Source organism: Centropristis striata, chromosome 6 (assembly GCF_030273125.1).
Source record: "Centropristis striata isolate RG_2023a ecotype Rhode Island chromosome 6, C.striata_1.0, whole genome shotgun sequence".
Taxonomy (NCBI): Eukaryota; Metazoa; Chordata; class Actinopteri; order Perciformes; family Serranidae; genus Centropristis; species Centropristis striata.
The window spans coordinates 33,980,951-34,002,701 of record NC_081522.1 but is presented as its reverse complement, the minus strand read 5'-3'; the positions used below and the strand labels follow the sequence as shown (position 1 = coordinate 34,002,701).

Below are 21,751 nucleotides of genomic sequence, written 5' to 3'. Positions count from 1 at the left end.
TGCTGGCTGGAATGTAACTAAGTACATTTACTGAAGTACTGTACTTTAAGCTAATAAGTAATAATTATAGTACTTATTATTTATAATAATAATATATAATAATAATAATAATTTATAATTATAATTATAATACATTTTGAGCTGTGTGCTATGGTTGGGTGGCCCTCTATTTCTGTAAGGTGTGTTGTTTTATGCTGCATCAGACACAGAGATGCAAGGCGGTTGGACAGACTAGTCTAAAGAGCTGGTTCTATGGTTGGAGCCAGGTTGGACACACTGGAGGAGGTGGTGGAGAGATGCACTGTCAACATGTTCCAGTCCATCCTGAAATACCCAGATCATCTGCTACACAAAACCTTTATGGACCAAAAAAAACAGCAGTGGACGGTTCCTCTCTCTCCGTTGCAGGACAGAGAGATACAAAAGATCCTTCCGAAGAGATTCTACCAGACTAACTGAATTTCCCCTTGGGGATAAATAAAGTAATTTTGTTTTTGATTTGATATACACAAGGTTGGTTTATTTCTAAGGCCCTTGGCAGTGGCGACGAAACCTGTCTGAAGGTTAGGGGGCTAAAACACAGCTAAGGGCTTTCTAATTTGTATGCCAGCCTGGAGGGAACATGGAAGGATTTTTTTCTTCACTGGAGAGGCACTTTATCATGTTTTCCCCATTTAAAGACACACTAGAGGGCATGTTATGTTTTATAGTTTTAAGGGCACCTTAGAAGGCACTACAGTTAATCATATTTTCTCAACTGGAAAGGCAAGTTTTTTCCATTTTAAAGGCACATTTTCACTGTTTACAGGCACACCAAAAGGAGATTTCGTCACCCTTTTCCATGGGAAAGGCACCTTAAAGTACATGTAATCAACTTTTTCCACAGGAAGGACACACTTCATGTTTTCTCAACTAGAAGGGCATTTCTTTCAAGTTTTCTCCAATTACGGGCACCCCAGAGAGAACTTTTATCAGGTTTTCCCGCATTTCGAGGCATCCTAAAATGCTTTTTATGGAATTTTCCATTTATGGGCACTCTAGAGGTCAGAAGTTTTCTCCATTTACAGACACTCCATTGACAGAGGATATTTTTGTCACCTATTTCCACGAGAAGGACACTCTAGAGGGCACGTAGTTGTGCTCTCTCAGTTTAAAGGCAAATGAGAGGGCACCCTTTATCATGTTTTTCCTAGATGGCATTTTATCATGTTTTCTCCACTGGAAAGGTGCTTTTTTCAAATCTTCATTTTAATGGCAAGTTATCTGTTTTAAAAGAACACCAGAGGACATTTGGTAATCTTTTCCATGGGAAGGACACTTTAGAGGGCCTTTATCATGTTTTCTACATCGGAAGGGCATTTTTATTATGTATTTTCCAATTACTGGCACCCAAGAAGGCATTTTGTCACGTTTTTTTACAGGAAGGACAGCCCTAGAGGGCACTTTATGTGTTATTCACTGGAAAGGCAACCTAGAGGGCACTTTTTTTCAAGCTTTATAGATTTATGTGCACATTAGAGGACACCGTATCATGTTTTCTCCACTGGAAGGAACTTTATCACATTTATAAAGCCGTTAAAATCAGCACAACCTTGAACATCTACAACAGAAAATCCAAATTGCTTACAGACAGAAAACATTCTGAAATGAATCACTCTTACAAAACCATTCATGTGAACCAAAATGTTGACTTTTAATTTTAAAATATAAAATGTTTACAACGCTTCAAGCCTGATGCACGAAGGCTCGGTCGTAAAACATTCCACATATAATTAGACAAAACAGTAAAAAATACTCCGATTAACATCCAGTACAGCGATCAGTCAGAGCACGGTTAGCTTAGCTTAGCTTAGCTTAGCACAAGGCTAGCAATTTCCCCCTACTTCCAGTCTTTGTGCTAAGCTAAGCTAAACTCTGTACTGGGTGCACAGAAGTGAAACTGGTTTTCCATCTTCTTATCAGGCAGAAAAAAAAAACCGACATTCCCAAAATGCCGCACTGTTCCTTTAGTGTTCCTGAAGGTCTTTATCTTTTGTCAGGTGGACTCGGTCGGTGGATCCGTCTTGTCTCGGCTCTGGTCGGGACGGTCGCCATCTTCTTTGGACAGCAGGTTGTTTTTGCGGAGGTGGCAGGCCTGCTGGTAGGGGGGCCGTATGGGCGGCTGGGTGGGGGGCGTGTACTGGTACTGTTTACCAGCATCCAGCTGAAGAAGGAAAACCATCAACAAGTGTGAGATACGATGCAAACTTAACCCTCTGGAGTCCATGAAAGCGCCGGAGCATGACACCTCATGACTTTGCAATGTAAAAACGAAGCAGCATCGCTATAAAGGTTTGGCTTTTCCAGAAGTTTTCATGTCCTGTTTAGCAAAACCACCCTTAACCAAGTGTAACATGATATTACTGAAGTTTTTGCAGAGATTTAATTGCATTTTGCAGTGTGCATTCAGGATTTTTATGCAATCTTTTCTGTGTTTTTTCCTGTGTTTTTTGTAATTTTTTGTGTGCTTTTTGTGTTTTCACATGTGTTTTTTGTATTTTTGTGTGTTTTTCTGTTTTTGTCATTTTTTTGTGTTTTTTTTGTGTGTTTTATGTTGGGGTTTTGTTTTGTGTGGTTGTTGTATTTTTTGTGTGATTTTCTGTTCAAAATGACAAAATAATAATCAGGTGAGGTTGTGCTGAAAAAATGATATCAGCATGGAATGACAAACATTTTTTAAGCTGTTTATACAGGCAGAATGAGTCAAAACCCATCAAAATAGCCCCAAACTCCAAAGGGTTAAAACAACAATACCCTTAAAATTCATCCACAATTTACCCCAGAAAACACCCAGCAACTCAATCTACACCAAGGCAGACATCCTTTAATTTTTCCCTTTTATTTAAGAAACAAATCCCCTTAAAACACCTAAATTAACACATTAAGTAGATTTTAAGTGCTACATCACAATTTCAAGTCCATTATTGGTTGGTTTAATAATATTTTCTATATATATTTAATAAGTCCATTTCAAACATGGAATATGTGACATTGCTGCATTTATTTTATCATTCTCATACAACAGAACATTTACATAAAGAGCTACAGCTATTGGTTATATGTTTCTTATATAATATAATATGAAAGATATTCCTGTATATTCACTTTAACTGAGAAGCTGCACTGATCTAATATACCAAGGATGGCTTGCATGTTATTTGTTACATTTTAAGTTTCTTCCCCTTCAAAAGAGTCTCAGTATAAAATTATAAAATTATTACATGTTTTAAAACTCAAAGATCTTATCTCTTTTAAATCCACATTGCAAAAACAAGAGAGTGATTCAGCCAGGTGTTGTTTTAGCTGTGGTTGTTGTTTAGTTCATGATTTGTATTGTACTTTAAGTATTTTTAGAGTCATAGACCACTATGTGTTGTAATATTGTCTTATGTCTGTTTTCTTTTGACTTTTTTTTTGTTTGTGCTGCTGTTCTGTCGTGGCCAGGACTCCCTAAAAAAGAGATTTTTAATCTAAATGGGACTTTTCCTGGTTTAATAAAGGTTTAATAATAATAAAAAAATATCAAATCCGTTAATTTACCCCTTAATTATCGCCTTAAAATCCAGTAAAATACCTTAATTATAATGAATAAATAATGTTTTTTCATTTAAAAAGTTAAGTGGTTTTAAATTCCATAGTGATAAAAAATAAATCATGATAATCACAACTATAAAAATAATAAAGTGACTGTTTTATGACTTGTTTTAATATAAAAACCTATTCCTGTTGTTCAGTGTGTCCTCACCTGCAGAGGGTACGTCCTGTCTGAGTCGAAGGCACTGAGGTCACCGCACGCCAGGAAGGGAACGATGACGCGGTTTGGACCCTCCAACTGGTTGAAGTCGACATCTGAAGGACAGAGACCAGAACCTCGACTGAGAACAGACTAATGCTACCTATACACCAGAAGACTTTGAAAAGATTTGGAAAAGACTTTCGGAAAACTATCAGCTCACATCTAAAGACAAGTGATTAGAGTTTTTAGTCCCAGTCTAGTCCAGCCGGCAATCTCCGTGTCTGAGCTTGGAGGCAAACCAGGAAGTGCTTTAAGCTGCATTCTACCAACAATTCCAGCAGGGGACGCTAAGTTTGGCTGCAAAAAAAGTTCTATCCATTTAATTCAGTGCAAAATGAGAAAACTTCTCACTTGATTTATTACCTCAGAATTTTTTTTTAGGACAACACTACAGTTTATCATGTTTTTCCTAGATTTCATTCCATCAAGATTTCTCCACTGGAAAGGCACTCTTTTCAAATCTTCTCCATTTTAATGGCAAGTAAAGGACATTTGGTAATCTTTTCCACGGGAAGGAAACATTAGAGGGCATTTATCATGTTTTCTTTAGTGGAAGAGCCTTTTTTATCATATCTTTTCCGATAACTGGCACCCTAGAGGGCATTTCATGACCTTTTTCCACAGGAAAAAACAGGCAATCCTAGAAGGCACTTTATTATGTGTTATTCACTGGAAAGGCACCCTACTGGGCACTTTTTTTCAAGCTTTATAGATTTATTCAGTCGATGCAGAGGAATTTAAAATAGAGTGGGATATCATTTTGCTGTTGTTCAACACGGCCCGTGTACGTCAATTCAACTAGATTTTTTTCAGTTTTTGGAAATATAATTCGATTTGTGTCTTCAGGATTTTGAGGTCTTTTCCCGCATGTCTTCCCCTCTGTCTCCCCCTTTCAATCTAAATATCTCTGTCAATAAATAAAGCTACAAAATGCCCCCAAAAAAAGATCATCTTGTGGGTGAAATTTGGCTGACTTGTCATCAAACATGCTGTATCTCAAGTGAAAGGAAGTGATGCTGCTTTTTTGCATTTCTGTTCACGGTACATTAACATGTTGTGTTTTCCTGATTCAGATCAGATACCTAGACACGGATCACACGCAGAACTGGACTCATAGTTACCGTAGGAATGATCCAGTAGCGGGTTGGACATGTTGGGGACGTAACCTTCAGGAGGAGAGTAATTCTGACAGACAACGAAGGCCTCTGCACACACAGACACACACAGACAGACAGACAGACACAGTCAGCAAAGTTCATGCAAATATCACGGGTTCAGATGCAAAACACATGTAGTGAAAGCAACACATGATTTAATCTGCTTTTACTTTGGATTTGGATCACTTGGTCGAACACTGTGTGAACTCGGAAGAAACCTGCCAACTCGATTATCTATAACGATCAATTAATCAATATGTTTTTATACTTACTCCAGCATGTATAAAAACATGCAGACATGGGCAAAATAAAAGATGTATACAGTCATGGAAAAATATTAAATGACAATTGACAGAATCAAGGCTCTTTTAGTCCTTTCAAAATAAAAGCGTCCGTTATCAAAACAGGCTTTTGCATAGTACTGTATACAGTCATGGAAAAAAATGATTAGACTACCTTTGTTTTCTTAAATTTCTTGTTCATTTTAATGCGTGGTACAACTAAAGGTACACTTGTTTGGACAAATATGATAACAAAAATAGCTCATAAAAGTTTAATTTAAGAGCTGGTATCTAGACATTTTCCAAGGTTTTCTTGATCATAACCAAAATCATTATCAAGAAAACCATGGACAATGTTATCATTATATTTGTCCAAACAAATGTAACTTTAGTTGTACCAGGCATTAAAATGAACAAGAAATTGAAGAAAACAAGGGTGGTCTCATCATTTTTTCCATGACTGTATACAGTACTATGCAAAAGCCTGTTTTGATAACGGACGCTTATTTTGAAAGGACGAAAAGAGACTTGATCCTGTCGATCATAAAACTAACTCAAGTGAGATTAAACTGTAAAGAAAACGTCAAGGAGTTCAGTGTTTTATGTTTTAGCCCCTGAAGAGGCATGAGGTTAGTTTTCACAGTAATCTTGCATATTTAAATGTGTTTTGTGTTTCAATAAGTTTTGTATAAAATTAAACCTAGTAATTCATGCTAGCAAGGTTTGATACAATAAGCTAGTTTTGCTCAAATTAATACTCTTGTATTTCTGTGTGTTTTATAATTGTTATTTGCAAACTGAAGCTTTATCCAACATATTTCTCAGCTCATTGGTTTATTAACGTACAGCCACAGAACTGAACGCTCGGCCATGTTTCAGTTCAGTGATACTGATACGCAGTCAGAGATAAAATAATTTTAAAATAAAATACACAGATCGATTAAAAATTCCACGTGATCAACCAAAATCTTAATGACCATTAATCAATCATCTATTAATTATTCCCATCCCTCGTGTGCACCTCAGATTTCACTTCTTATAACTGTACTGTTATAAAAGTCTGAGGTGTATGAAGTGTTACTATGTGAGCTAGAGGCGGTTTGTCTCCTGTGTGATGAGTCAGCGAGGTCGAGGTCGCTCACCGATGCTGGAGTTCCTGCTGCTGCGAGGTTTGGCGCAGGTCACACCACTGAAGAAGATTTTCAGCTGCGAGTACAGCAGAGTCACGTCTTTACCTCTGAAGATCTGAAATACATGGGGAACATGACAGGTTAAAACAGTCTGACACAGTGTTCGAGGACCATAATGCACCACTGCATGAAATAATTGACATTGTAGGAGTTATTCAGAGTGACAGATGTGATTTTAGACCACTGATTTGGGATATTGGACAAACAAATGAGATATAACAAGTTAATTAGTGAGCTCTGGAGGTGCTGGGAGGTAGGCCTGTCACTATAATTACTATATCGACTCATCGTTCGATATCTAAAGATGGACGCGATAGGTTTTTTTTGGACTCAGTATATTGTCGTTTACGTGCCGTGACTTTTTGTGCTTTTTTGTGTTGTGTTTAAAGTAATGCTGCAAATGTTTGACAGGCTCAAAAGTTATATTTCCCAAGCAGCCATTCCAGCTGTTTATCTGTTGTTTTAATGAAATAATAAAACATAATGATTATCTAATTGCAATGATTTGTCAACAGAGCCTGAAAGTCTATTTTATATGTTTTGCTGGTAGTTTATTTATTTAAGTTTTATTTATCTAGGATATTTTCTTTTTTTTTTTTTTCACATTTCAATGTTTAATATTCTCGAGATTTAAAAATTAATTTCTGTCATTTTCCATGGTTTTCTTGATAACCAAAATCATCATCAAGAAAACCATGGAAAATGTCTAGATATCAGCTCTTAAATTAAACTCTTATGAGCTATTTTTGTTGTTATCATTATATTTGTACCTTTAGTTGTACCAGGCATTAAAATGAACAACAAAGCAAGGAGAAAACAAGGGTGGTCTAATATTTTTTTCCATGACTGTACATAAAACCTAAGGAAATTGTATTCATAATAAATTATAAGAATAAAAGTCTGACTCACCTTGGCCACGAACGTCCCTCCAGGTTTCAGGACGTGAGTTGTGATGTTCAGAGCCTGAGAGACAAACACGTGTTACACTGACATCACAAGCACAATCTGTTGATAAAACACAGTTTTGTACTCACAGCCAACAGGAGCTGCGCCTGGATGTACTCGTCCACATCATGGAGCCCCGTTACTGTTGGAACAGAGCGGTAAATAACCTCAGACGGCTGAATAAAAACATGTAGGAGACAGGAGAGACTTTAGCTCACCGTCTGGAGCCCCGTCACACACCACCAGGTCGGCTGGCTGACCCTCAAAGTGACGGATGATCTCCTGAGCTGTTGACACCTGAGAGGAGGAAGAAGAAGACGCAGGTCAAGACACACTGCGACTGCATCCTGTTTCTGTAGGAAATAAGGCGCGTTTCCATGAGGACTATTTTTGACTATTTATCACTATTTATTATCATCCATTCATCTATCTGCACTGCTGCTTTACTGTACATTCTTTACTATATATTATATATATATATATATATATATATATAATATATATATATATATATATTTCTATAACATATTCAATTCATACCTGCACTATATTTATACACTGTGTTCATAAAATCTAAAAAAAAAAAAAGGTACTTTTCCCTCTACTGAGCTGCTATGGGTGTGGCTTGGGAGAGAGGATCTGGCTCAGAAAGTACCTGCCTCAGTTAGCTACTTTCTGAGCCGCACTAACTAGTCGATGCTGGTTGGATATGGTTGAGGCGGCGATTTCGCATGCGTGATTCATTTGCAGACTGGTGCAAACTGGACACTGAGGGGTTAACATCTCCTGCTCTGACTGCAGCTGGGAGAGACTGCTGTGGGAGGACTGGGCCGCTTGTGAGTGCTTTGGGACGGCGCCTGCTACTCATTAAGAAGAGTAGGAACGAGTCTCTAAAAGTCTCTAATAACACCAGAAAAAGTCGCTAGGTTTGTCGCTAGTGTCTTTTTTTTAAAAAGTCGCTAGTGTTCTGAATTGTCACTAAATATAGCGACAAAGAATATCATAGAAAAGACAGAAATAACAATTATATTTTATCCATTACACACAAAGTGAAACATTTCATGTCTTAATTTATTTAATTTCTTCTAATTATAATGATTATGGCTTACATTTAATGAAGACCTAAAATTCAGTGTCTCAAAAAAAATTTTAATTTTACAAAAGACCAATTTTAAAAAGTATGTTTAATATGGAAATATTGGTGTCTGAAAAGTATATCCATCTATATGACTCAATACTTGGTTGGGGCTATTTGACTTGAACTACTGGAAATTGACTTTTCCATCACACTCTGATGTATTGAGATGCTCCTGTAGAAGTCTACAAACACTAACAAGAGCATGGACAATGTTAAAGTATTAGTGGTCCTGATCCAGACAGATGCAGCATGGTGGTTACTGTTGTTCTCTGGGATCGACAGGTCTTTGAATCTCCTCAACATCTACTGGAACCTTTTTTTACATCATGGCCAGGGGACTACAGATGAAAACTAGCCTTCTGTTGCACTATTGCACTGTACCCTTTTAAATAAACTAATAATAATAACCTTTTAAACATAGCTATAACCCACATAAGCTCAAAGAGAACTAGATCTTACTCAAGGATCGCTGAAACTTTTTAAAAATATAACTGGAATCTCCTAAAGAACCCACAGAACCTTCTCAACCCCAATGTGGAAGAAAAGACGAACCAGCAGCACCAACTTTTTGTTAATTCCCTCAGTGTTACATATTTATTCATCATGTCCTGACCTTGGTGATGTCTCCCTGGATCTGAGTGACTCCTGGCAGAGGAGCCATGGCCTGCAGGTCCACCGCCACGATCTTCACCTCCTCGCCCTTCTCGGCCTTTTCACTCTTCTCCTCCTGCCCTCTGAGTGGAAAAACAAAACAAAATGATTCATTTCTGTCCATGTGAGTGTATGTTAATAAAAAAAGCAAAAGAGCAAAAGTAAAAACCTGAGCTTTCGACTGAGGACCTGACTCCAGCTGCCAGGAGCTGCACACAGATCAACTGCCCTGTTCACACCTGAGAGAGAAAAATAAATGTGTTTATGACAAATCGGACATTTTTTAAAAGACAGTTTAAGGGCCATTAAGGGCCAGTTCAGCAATAATAATTTAAGTTAAAAACAGTTAAAAATGAATGATGATAGTTTCATTGTAATTCATGCAATGCTTAAAGTATATTAGTTTAAAATATACAATTAGTCAGTTGCCGTAGTTACCACTATATAGTGACATCACAATGTAAAATTTAAAGCATTGAAACATTTTTAACCCATAAAACATTACTATGTATCTTAAGTTTCGTTTAGTCAGAACATGGTGGAAGCAACAGTCTTTTGACCGTGCGTCAGACTTGTAATTTACTTTGTTTTTTTTAAGTAAACATTTAAAAGACAAAGAAGTTGTCATGTCTCGTCGCTCGCGTTTTTGTCGACTGACTCTAGAAGTGGCGCAGTTAAGAAGGAAGACCAAACGGAGTGCCGCTACAGACAGTAAAGGAATACAGTTGAGGACCGATGCAAGGACGGATACCAAATAGGGCTGGGCGATATGGACCGAAGTCATATCCCGATATATTTAGGCTGAATATCGATATACGATATATATATCCTGATATTTTTATCACAAAGTGAGAGCAGATGTTCAGTCAAAGTCAAATATGACATGTCACAAGTAATTTTATTGAAACTGTTTATTTAAGTTAACATAAATCTCCATAAAGTGCACATTTAAAAAAAATATCTTAAATAAAGATCGCCTATGAAGTAAAATAGGCCAATCTTTTTCTGAAATAAATATATTTATATGAGAAAACAATAACTAACATTACAAAATAACTAAATATGACAAAACCTAGTAAGGGCAGCATTTATATATAAAGAAAGAAAAAAAATTGAACTATATCGATATATGTGATATGGTCTAATTCCATATCACATTTAAAAATATACTGATATATCTTTTATATCGATATATCGCCCAGCCCTACTTTCAATCAGAAGAGCGTTATTTATGAAGAAATTTAAAGAAATAATTTTTTTTTAACTATATCGATATATGCGATATGGTCTAATTCCACATCACATTTAAAAATATATTAATGTATATTTTTTATATCAATATATCGCCCAGCCATAACACCAAAGTAGTCTTAAAGGAGCACCGAAACCAGATCCAGACTCGATTGTACCCATTCCAGGGGTCTGTAATGTAGGCTTGGACGTTTAAATGTCTCGGGTCGATCGTCTCAGGTGTCCTGCAGGTCTCACCTGTGAACAAGTTGAACTCGTGGTCGAGCTGCAGCAGCTTGAAGGCGCTCCTCGCTCTCCAGCCCTCCTCTTTGGCCAGACGGTAGTAAATGTCCCGCTTGTCTTTGGAGGAGCGACCCATCCTGACCTTTGACCCCTCTGATGGAAAACACACACACAGAACCAGTAACACACCAGCCACATGTACACTGATTTCTCTTGCAGTTGAATGATTAGACCACGCCTATTTTCTTCAATTAATTGTCCATGTTAATGCCTGGCACAACTAAAGGTACATTTCTTTGGACAAATATAATGACAGCAACAAAAATAGCTCATATGAGTTTAATTTAAGAGCTGATATCTAGCCATTTTCCATGGTTTTCTTGATAATGATGTGGTTATTATCAAGAAAACCATGGAAAATGGCTAGATATCATCTCATAACTATACTTACAACTTATATTTCTCCAAACAAATATACCTTTAGTTGTACCAGGCATTAAAATGAACAAGAAATTGAAGAAAACATTCGCGACATTCCATGACTGTATATGATGAACAACTCTGCTAGAATATTTTTGTTTTATACTGCAAATTATTAGTATTTCTTATTTTTTGGTCAATGCATTTCGTAATTCCACCATTACCTAATACCTTTTTAAAGCATTACTTTCAGTCCGCCTGCTCAAACCAAATTACACTGTGATGAACAAGTGAGTACCAACTTAAGTCAGGATTTTATTTTTAAATACTGCCGTTTGTTTATTTCTATGACAGCCGAATTTAACAGCACATCGTTGTCAATCTAAAAATGTAGTTGATTTGAATTTTATAAACACTGTTATCGTGGCCAAGACCGGTTAATCTTGACTTATTCGTTTTTAAAACGGGGTTCGGCGTAGAGTGCAGCAGAAGCTGCTTATTTCGCGGCTGTCTGGGCTTATGGGTTAACGTTAGGTCTCTGTACGTCTCCGAGCTGAATACATACATAGTTATACTAAACAATTCATGTAAAACAATAACACGATATCTAATTTAAACACACTTTATAAAGCATTGCCTGATGAACTTACTGTTCACGTGTTGTTCCGGTGTTGACGACGGGAGGACCTCTGGCGGTAGCTGTCCCCGAAGCGCCTGTTCAAAATTATGCTGCCGAACTTTCCATCTCTGCTACAAAATTAAATACTTTTTAACTTTTTAAATCATACGGCCTATTTAATAATGACAACTCTTATGTACGATTTTTTTAATGTCCTTTTTTATCCAGTTTCCAGGTTTCTGTATTTTCAGTTGCGGCCACACGATGTCGCTGCAGATGCATACGACTCTTTATAAACCCCCTGAAGTGAAATTTTAATTTATTTTGTAATATTTAAATTTAAAAAAGTTAATATAAATTAACATTTTATTCTAAACGGAAATACTTCAGACAGAAATTGCATTAGGTTAATACTGGATAAATAAAATACATTTGGGATTTACTTGCCTATTTTTTTTGCACTGCTCACAGCATTAAATTGTCATAAATGTGAAATATATTTATATTAAATCAAATTATTACATTGAAAGGGAGTGATTTCTTTCAATTCAACCACTAAATAATGAAATAATTCAATTGAAGTTACTTAGTAATAACTGAATCAACAAACTTTTTTTTTTTAAGGTAATGTGGTTTGTAGAGAGAAGTTCCTGTAAGGGCATCAAACACATCACACAGAAAACTTATTGTTTACATTGTTTTCATACAAACTTTTATTTTTGAAAGATTTCAATGAAAAAATACTTTCTTTCAGAATTGAACATAACACAAAAAGCAAATGAGATTCTGGAGTTTGTTTTCAGAAAGACAAAAAATAATTACAAAAATAAGAAATAAATAATCACAGGACGGGGGAATGTCTCTTTACTAAATAAATAAAATGTAAAAATGTATAAAACAAATGTACAAATGATATAGAAATACATAGAAAACAAATACATACAGTATATTCATAATACAAAACAGAATATTTGCATTGACTGTGCATTTTACACCCAGAGACTGCGGGAGAGAGATAATATGGAGGACATAATGTTTCCAGACAAAGGAAAGGAAGAAAACAGTTAAACTCGAAAATGGAAACTTTAGACTCCCAGCTCTACAGAGGTGTGTGTTGAATGTGTGTTTTAAGTATCCCACAACATCAGCAGGTGAAGGTCCTTCGCCCCACACTACAGGGAGGGTTGCTCCTGTAAACATTTGACATTTTGGGAACTCCTATTTCACTTTCTTGCTGAGTAGATCAATAACACTTGTCTTATTCAGTTCAAACTTAATTAGGAACCTCTGAATAACCCTCCACACCTCCAGCAACCAAGCTGGTTTGCCACGGAAAAGCACACCATAGCAGTTTTGAATCTCAAGGCACTTTGAAACAAGAACACCAGACAAGTGTCGAGGCTCTTAAAGAGCTGCTCTATCGTCTGTGATCAGGAGGGGGCGCTGTGGAGCAGCACAGAGTCTACCGCATTCCTGAACTGCGACCCAAACACTTCCTCACAGGGCCAATGCCGCATAAACAAGGGCATTCGAATGCCACTGGAAGACCGCTGTCAATCAAGTCAGTGCTGCAACCCTCCGGCAGCCTCGTGTCGACCAATCAGAGGCTCTGCTGGCTGGAGGAGGAAGACGAGGACGAAGAGTCGGCTGAGATGGCGTGCAGCGTGATGCTGGCGTTGTCCGTCTGCTGCCTGTCGCTGCCCGTCATCCAGGGGTGGAGGAGGATCTGCTCCAGGGTCGGCCGCTCCGACGGCTGCTGGCTCAGGCACCAGCCAATCAGCTGCTGGCACTCTGTGACCACAAGATGAAGAACATTAACGGAGCTGCCTCAGTCAGTGGAGGTCAATGTAAAACCTGACCCTGTGATCTAAGCCAGTGGTTCTCAACCTTTTTGAGTCGCGACCCCCCGATTTAACATGCATGTTGTAACCCCCCCCCCTTGTCTCTTCAGTTTTACCGGTTTCAAGCTTTCGTTTGCCAGCACTTCAGAGCAAATGACACACTGTGGATATCCTGTGTTGTTTTTTGTCGTGCACGAAAAGCCATACTTCAAGAAGAGGTATTAGGTGAAGTGATATTTAGGGAGCCTAGCCGGTGTCGGCCCCACCGCCTCCGTTTCTCGGCTGGTGGTCCCGTTAGTCTTTCTGCTGCTAGACCTTGGGACCCCTGCTGCTGCTGCTGCTGCTGACCCAGTCTGGAGCTTTTCTTTGCAGCCATCGCTCCATTTTTCCAGCATCAGTTATAGCTAACTGCTAGCAAACTGCAGCTGCGGCAAAGCAACAACGCGCCAGTTTTTTTTCTTTTTGTTTGTTTATTTTTTCCGCTGTTTTCACTGAACAGAATCTAACACGCACAGTTCAGATCAGACAAACTCAGTTGATGCGACGAATTTTGAACAAATAATGAAGCAGACAACAACTAAAACATCTCCCCGTCTGAAATGATGTTATTTAATATTAATTTTGTGCATTTATATTTTTTCCAAAATGATTTGGCGACCCCCAGAAATCATCTCGCGACCCCAATTGGGGTCGGGACCCCAAGGTTGAGAATGGCTGATCTAAGCAGAGCGTAGATGTGACTGACCTGATGAGACTTCACGTCTGTAGTAGACGTGTCCTCTCAGGATCTCCTCGTCCTGTTCGAAGGGGATGTCCCCACAAACCATGTCGTACAGCAGCACACCCAGAGACCAGACGGTAGCCGAGCGGCCGTGGTACCGGCGGAACCGGATCCACTCCGGAGGACTGTACACCCGCGTACCTGGCGGGAGGAAGAGGGGAAGGAGCGTTAGATATCTTTTATATTCAATAATACAAGACAGTGATCTGACTGACCATTATTGATATAATCCCCTACTCCTAACAGGATTATAACCCTAAAACTCAAGTCAAAACCCTCAAAAAGTTTTTTTTTTTTTGTTTTTTTTTTTTTAAAAGGAAGTCATTTTTTAATTGGTGTTCCCGTGTTTCCAGGTTTCTGTATTCCCAGTTGTGGCCACACGGTGTCGCTGCAGATCCATAAAACTATTTAAAAACACCCTGAAGTGAAATTTCACTGACGGGTTCAGTAACATTTGTCATTCTGTGTAAAACAAAAATACTGCAGACAGAAATTTAATTAAGATCATAATGGATAAATAAATATGGGATTTAGTTGCATATTTAAATTACATGGAAAGGACTGGAAAAAATATCTTCACTTAACAAAACTGTAACATCTCCAAAAAATACATTATTATCCTTTTGTCTTTCTAAAAAAAATGTCCTCATGGTTAAAAAAAAAAAAAACAACTCACTTTCTAATCAACTTTCAAAACTTTCCCCAATTTAACACTAAATGTCCACACAGCTGTCCTTACTTTCTAAAGAGCATCGCCACTTTGTGAAACATCCCGCTTTCTAAAATGGTCCTCACTTTTCAAAAGTGTCCTTTGTTTAATGTCCCCGCCTTTTAAATGTCCCCACTTTCCCAAAAGTAAAGAACACAAGGAATGAAGCATGATGTCATCTTATTGACATTGATATTTAGGCTAAACCAACCTCCTCCTCCTCCTCCTCCTCCTCCTCCTCCTCCTCCTCCTCCTTATATTCTGTTCGATGATCTGACTCACCATCGAACTCAGTGTAGGCCGTGTCTTTGAGGAGGGCCCCGGAGCCGAAGTCGATGAGTTTGATCTGTCCGGTCCTCAGGTCCACCAGCAGGTTCTCGTCCTTGATGTCCCGGTGGATGACCCCGCATGTGTAGCAGTGGCGCACCGCCTCAAGCACCTGCAGCAGGAAGCCGCGTGCCGCTGCCTCGTCCAGCACGCCGCGCTCCGTTATGTAATCGAACAAGTCCTGCCCCAGCTCGGGACGCTCCATCACGATCAGCCAGCCGTCCGCCTGCTCCCACCAGTCCAACAGCTGCACCACACCACCCAGCGCCCCGTCCACCTTCTCCAGCAGCACGATCTCCAGAGGAACCACCGAGCCACTCTGAGAGAGAAATATATCATCAACACACTGACCATAAAATTATTATAAACAATACATCCACAGATATAGAAATGACAAATAAATATAGGAGTCCCACAAGAGTCTATTCTTGTTCCTCTTCTATTTACAATCTATATATTTCTACCACTCTGTGGTGTAGTGCACATTTTTAGACAGATATGTTTTTTTTCTACACAACAGATGCATTTTTCAAATCGTCAGTCTTTTTTGTTGTGTTCCAGCTTTTAAATCAACAGAACCATGTTAGACTTAAGACTAAATTAATATTTTGAGGTAATTTTTTCCAAGTTTCCACTCTAGTTTTTTATGTGCAATTACAAAATGCACTGTCACATAATATAAAAACTGGTGGAAAAATACTTTATAGACACCTAATTTAAACAATAGCTCTACTCTCTGATGTTATCTAGAATATTGTTAAAATGTGAGGAAGAACTTGGAGGAAAGAATGAGCCCCAAAAAACATTGAAGTCAAATTGTTAATTCAATTTAAAGATTTTAAAAACAATCAGGTATTCTGAATATCACTCCTAATTTTTAAATGAAACTAATGTGTCTATTGTGTATGTAAATAGTGTATTTTAATGCTTTCGTAAAATTTTTGTAAAAGGATCTTAATCTCAGTGATACTGCCTTTTTCGTTAAAGGATTAAATAACTAATATAGCAGCAAAACTAGTCACCAATCCAACAGGAGGCAGTTATAAAATAGTTAAATCAGAAGGTTAATCTCACCAGAGAGCCCCACTCAGTCACTCTGTCTCTGCACACATGCTTCACTGCCACCTGAAAATACACAGACACAACCATAAACACACAGCCACTGCACAGTTATATACATAACAAACAATATTGAAGGGCAGAATAAAATGTCTACTTAATAAAACATCAAAAAACAGAAGCCATGAAAGACCGCAAGTAACACAAAGTGTTTTGTTTATCTTTAATAATTACTATAAAAAGGGTGTTTTTCTTGAATTTGGGGGAATTTTATGAAAATATTATCAAATCCATATTCAATTCAATTCAATTCAATTCAACTTTATTTATAGAGCGCATTTCATGCACAAGGCAGACTCAATGTGCTTCACAATACACATAATTACAGTTTGAAACAACAACAACAACAAAAAACACAGAAAAATCAAACAAATCGATTACAAATTAATTGAAGAGTGCAGGTAGACAAGCCATGCCATATTCACCACATATACACTTACTTACTCACACATGTGCACCCACTCCCACAACCACACATGCACACAATTCAACCAAATGCTGTAGAGAAAAGATAGGTTTTTAATCTGTTTTTAAAAATGGCTACTGATGTGGCAAGTTTAACTGTGTCAGGCAGGGTGTTCCACTTTCTTGGGGCATAAACACTAAAAGCTGCTTCTCCTTCTTTGGATCTGGTGTGAGGGATGAGTAAGTTGCCACTGCCTGTTGACCGAAGTGTTCTTGCTGGGGTGTAGGTGATGAGCATATCTGTGATGTACTGAGGTGCAAGGCCGTGTTGTGCTTTATAAACCAGGAGCAGTATTTTGAAATCAATTCTTGTTCTAACGGGTAACCAATGCAAGGACTTAAGAACGGGTGTGATGTGTTGATATTTCTTGGTGCCAGTGAGAATACGTGCAGCTGCATTTTGAATTAGTTGTAACCTTTGAATGCTTGATTTGGAGATTCCAGTGAATAAACCATTACAGTAATCTAGTCTACTTGTTATAAATGCGTGGATTAATTTTTCTGAGTCAGATTTTGACAGAAAGCCTCTCAATTTAGAGATATTTTTGAGATGGTAGAAAGATGATCTGGTGATGTGGTTGATATGACTTCTGAAATTTAAATTGCTGTCGATAATTACACCCAGATTTCTTGCTTCAGTTTTGCTGTCAAGGGAGAGAGAGTTGAGGTGTGCTGCAATTTTCAGTCTATGAGCCTGTGCACCAAAGATGAGTATTTCTGTTTTGTCTTTGTTTAGTTGTAAAAAATTGTGTGACATCCATTGATTAATGTCTTTGATACACTGAGTGAGGGATGTTATGGGTGATAGGTCATCGGGGTGTAGTGAAATGTAAAGTTGTGAATCATCTGCATAATTATGATAACTTATTTTATGTTTGCGTATGACATGTGAGAGTGGAAGCATGTAGAGATTAAACAGTAGTGGTCCTAGAATTGACCCTTGTGGTACCCCGCATGTAATGTTCATTTTGTTTGAATGAAATTCACCGATGGAAACGTAAAACTGTCTGTCCTGAAGGTAGGTTCTGAACCAGTTTAGAACTGGGCCTGATAAACCAACCCACCTTTCAAGTCTTTCCAGTAAGATATTGTGGTCAATGGTGTCGAATGCAGAGCTAAGGTCAAGTAGAACAAGAATGGAAATTTTTTTGGAGTCTGTGTTTATATGTAGATCATTTAGGATTTTAATAAGTGCTGTTTCTGTGCTATGGTGGGGACGGAATCCAGACTGATACGTATCTAAGAGGCTATTTGATGCTAGATAATTCTTGAGCTGAATGTAAACTGTTTTTTCAAGTATTTTACTGAGGAATGGTAGGTTGGAGATGGGCCTGTAATTTGCAATGACACTTTGATCCAGATTGTTTTTCTTCAGAAGTGGTTTGATGACAGCTGTTTTTAGTGATGTGGGAAATATACCTGACTGAAGAGACGTGTTAATGATATGTAAAACCTCTGGTGCTAAGCAGTTAAAAACATTTTTGAAAAATGCAGTTGGGAGGGGATCCAGGCAGCAGGTGGAGGACCTGAGCTGACCAACAATATCACCAAGTTCTTTCAGATTTAAACAGTTAAAATGAGGCATGACACAGGTGGAGTTTCTGGAGAAAGGGAGGGCAAGTTCAGTTGTAGGTTTTAGGGCAGTAATGTTTTGTCTAATAGTAATGATTTTGTTATTAAAGAAAAAAAAGCAAATTGATCACATTTTACTGAGGACAATATTTCTGAAGGAAATCCATAATCACTTCTTGTTCCCCAGATGAGTATAAAGCAAAATAGCGGGATTACTTCTCAGTATAAGAAGATGACAAAGCCTCATTAAACCCATTTCTTTGTGAAAACAAAGACCACATGGCAGGCTGGACTGGGCTGTCAAGCTACACAGCTGACCGGAGTGAAACAGGAAGTTACAGGAATTCAAATTAAAGCCCACAGGCCCAAACAATGTTGAACCGTTGTTGGGTACAGCATCAACTATGCCTTTTCAAAAAAACAAAGACAAAAGATTTTAAATAGTACAAATTTTATGTGCTCAGTGTATAACCTTCCTTTCAAGAATGATTTGTTTTGTTAACTATCGTTTCCAATTTTAAGAACTTCTTGTATCATGTACTTTTTAAGACTTCAATAAGACTTTTATTTTGAAGGCAGGTGCCGGAAACGAAGCTGCTCGCAGTGTGTAGCTTGACGCTGCGAGCCGCGGCCATGTGCCGGGGACCAAAACAAAGCAGCTCCCAGCTCTTACCGGCAGCCCGTCGGCGAGGCGGACCGCCGAGTAGACGGTACCGAATCCTCCGCTGCCGAGCACCGAGTCCAGCCGGTACAGCTTGTCAAACGGCTGCTTGTCTGCTTTAGCTGAAAAAAGAAACACAGAATATACAAATCAGGACTTTTAAATGAGTTCGGACGGTTGGGACTTGGTGGTGTTGCGCCAAAATCTTTACCCCCTCCCCCCCTTCTCTGTGCCGGTGTAGCCTCGTTTTGTCACCGGCGTTTTTTTTGCCGCGTTAGACTATTAACACATAGTTCTAAATAAACGCGGTTTTAAGAAAATACGATATATGTTAAACTTAGAAAATACCTGCAAATAACTACACAAGATCGTGCAACCAAACAACCTCATATGACCCTTGTTGTTCTCGTGCCAGCCGTTTAAAAATGGTGGACTGTCGACAGCATCAACGGCTGCAATACAAACTGTTTAAACAACGGCAGCTTGGTGATTGCGGTAAAAGTAAAAAGATGTCTTTTTAATAGAGGGGTATCGTCGTTATAACGAGATAGCTACCAAATTTAGTACAACACCTGGCTTTCAAAATGGCCAACGTTTTATTTAACGTTAAACAACATGCTGTAACAACAGTTTATTTATACAGTCTATGGGTATAACACATGTACTAACCGAATAGTTGAGAGAAAATGTTTGATTTCAAATATCTTTGGGGAAAATAAAAAATAAAAATGAAGTGGTTTTAACATCTCATATGTGAATATATGATACCATCTGCTGAATTAATTTAATATTTATATATTTCTTTTTTTAATGGTAAAGTAACACACATAGTTGTAACTGCAAGTGTGATGAAGTGTACAAAATAGCAGTAAGTTGGTATTATTTTAAATAAACTTGCTATGGTGTTTACCTGTGCATATAACTTACAACACTGTCTGTATATGTCATCATCATCATTCATATGCAATACAATGACCAAGGTATTTAATCTTTTTGCAGACCTCAAGACAATTATTGGACAGTTTGAACACAGGTAAATTAATCCTGTTTCGTTCTGCATATTAAAACAGCACTTTAGCTGCAATTGTATTGTATATCAAATAGTTGAGTGAAAATGCTTCATAAAAATTTCGTGGTTTTAACATCTCATATGTGAATATATGATACCATCTGCTGAATTCATTTAATATTTATATATTTTTCTTTTTTTTAATGGTAAAGTAACACACATAGTTGGTAACTGTTAATGTGATAAAGTGTACAAAATAGCCGTTAGTTGATGTTATGTTAACCAGTCAAAGTGCTGGACCACGTGTTACGTTGTGTTATGCGACCAGTCAGATTCTGTGACCCGATTTGTCCTGATTGTTTTGGAAAATCACATTAACGTTCAGGTTTTGGCTCGGCGTCTACCGGTTGGGGTTAGGTAAGGCTAAAGTAAATCTGGTCATAGAATCTTCCGGGTCGCGGAATACGCCGTAACACCGGCATGTTAAGGTTAAATCCGTTACCTTGCTGCAGCTTCGCCGGTAGATCCATGCTGGACGACATGTGGGAGAAGGAGCCCAGTTTAGAGAGCAGCATGCTGCCCGTCACTTCTCCCACAACACCCCCAAAAAAGAAAATACACCTGGAAAATATTGGCGTAATGAATCCCAATTATTAGCGAAGCCCTCGCTTCTTCTCACGGGCGAAATAAAACCGCTACACGGTGAAAATCCATCGGTAGTCCGCTCAAAGGAAGCCCCAGCATCCAGAGAAACGCGCCACTCTGCATCGCGCACCGCCGGTGCCAATATTTACAAAGATCAAAATAGATCCTTCCGCCTGCCCTCAGCTGAACCTTAAATAACACAACAGAACCCCCCGCTTTATATCCAAAATAATACATGCATAAACTGCGATTTAACGAGTTGTATCGTACACGGTCAATTTAAAGTCCGTGACGGGAGAAAGCTACCTTTAAACTAATGTGAAAAGAGGCGGACTATTTTTACGTAGTAGAACCAGCGCAGGGATTCAGAGGGGCTTACTCAGGTTGTGCTGCGGTTCATCAGAGAGGGAAAAGAAGAGAATCGTTTCATGAAAATCTTATCTAAAGGTAATAAAGCAACAAAAACACAATTCATGAATTAGAATAAATATATATTTATATTGGACAATTGTAATAAAGTGAATGTTATATATTCATGAACTTACATTAGGATACTGTATGTATTATAAAATCTCAGCTGAACCCATTGCCCTCAGCCTTACCCATATGCAGGGGTTTCCTACATTTCCCAAAATGCATTTCAAAACAGAAGTGCATGAAACAGGTACATGGGAGAAATGTGATGGTTTTTATTTTGCAGTTGTCTGTGCTGCACATGCGTATGTTTGGAGTGGATGCAGGAAACACATCCCCCTTAATACTAATAACACTTGCATAAAAGCATGAAAATAGCAGACCTATATTTTATAAAAATGCTAAAACTCATCCCAGATGCAACACTTTATCTTGTCATGTCATCCTATTTGTTGCCAATATGCAACCTCCAAAGCCCTGACAGAGTGAAGAAAATGAA

At 38.2% G+C, this 21,751-nt stretch overlaps 2 protein-coding genes across 2 annotated transcripts; both read right to left on the bottom strand.

Annotated features, from left to right (window-relative positions):
• Nucleotides 1-1,668: 1,668 nt before the first annotated feature.
• Nucleotides 1,669-11,775, bottom strand: ftsj1 (FtsJ RNA 2'-O-methyltransferase 1). The gene is made up of 11 exons (XM_059335464.1): nt 11,741-11,775; nt 10,686-10,823; nt 9,367-9,436; nt 9,160-9,280; nt 7,627-7,705; nt 7,498-7,550; nt 7,373-7,426; nt 6,416-6,518; nt 4,957-5,040; nt 3,785-3,888; nt 1,669-2,203 (listed from the first exon to the last, which is right to left on the bottom strand). Exons 2-11 carry the CDS (start codon nt 10,804-10,806, stop codon nt 2,036-2,038), a joined length of 957 nt encoding a protein of 318 aa, XP_059191447.1. The 5' UTR covers nt 10,807-10,823; nt 11,741-11,775; the 3' UTR covers nt 1,669-2,035.
• A 601-nt stretch (nt 11,776-12,376) lies between these two features.
• LOC131973458 (serine/threonine-protein kinase pim-3-like) lies at nt 12,377-20,991 on the bottom strand. The gene is made up of 6 exons (XM_059335463.1): nt 20,696-20,991; nt 19,197-19,306; nt 16,442-16,492; nt 15,323-15,686; nt 14,296-14,472; nt 12,377-13,500 (listed from the first exon to the last, which is right to left on the bottom strand). The coding sequence occupies exons 1-6, from the start codon at nt 20,766-20,768 to the stop codon at nt 13,310-13,312; spliced, it is 966 nt and encodes a 321-aa protein (XP_059191446.1). The 5' UTR covers nt 20,769-20,991; the 3' UTR covers nt 12,377-13,309.
• Nucleotides 20,992-21,751: the final 760 nt, after the last annotated feature.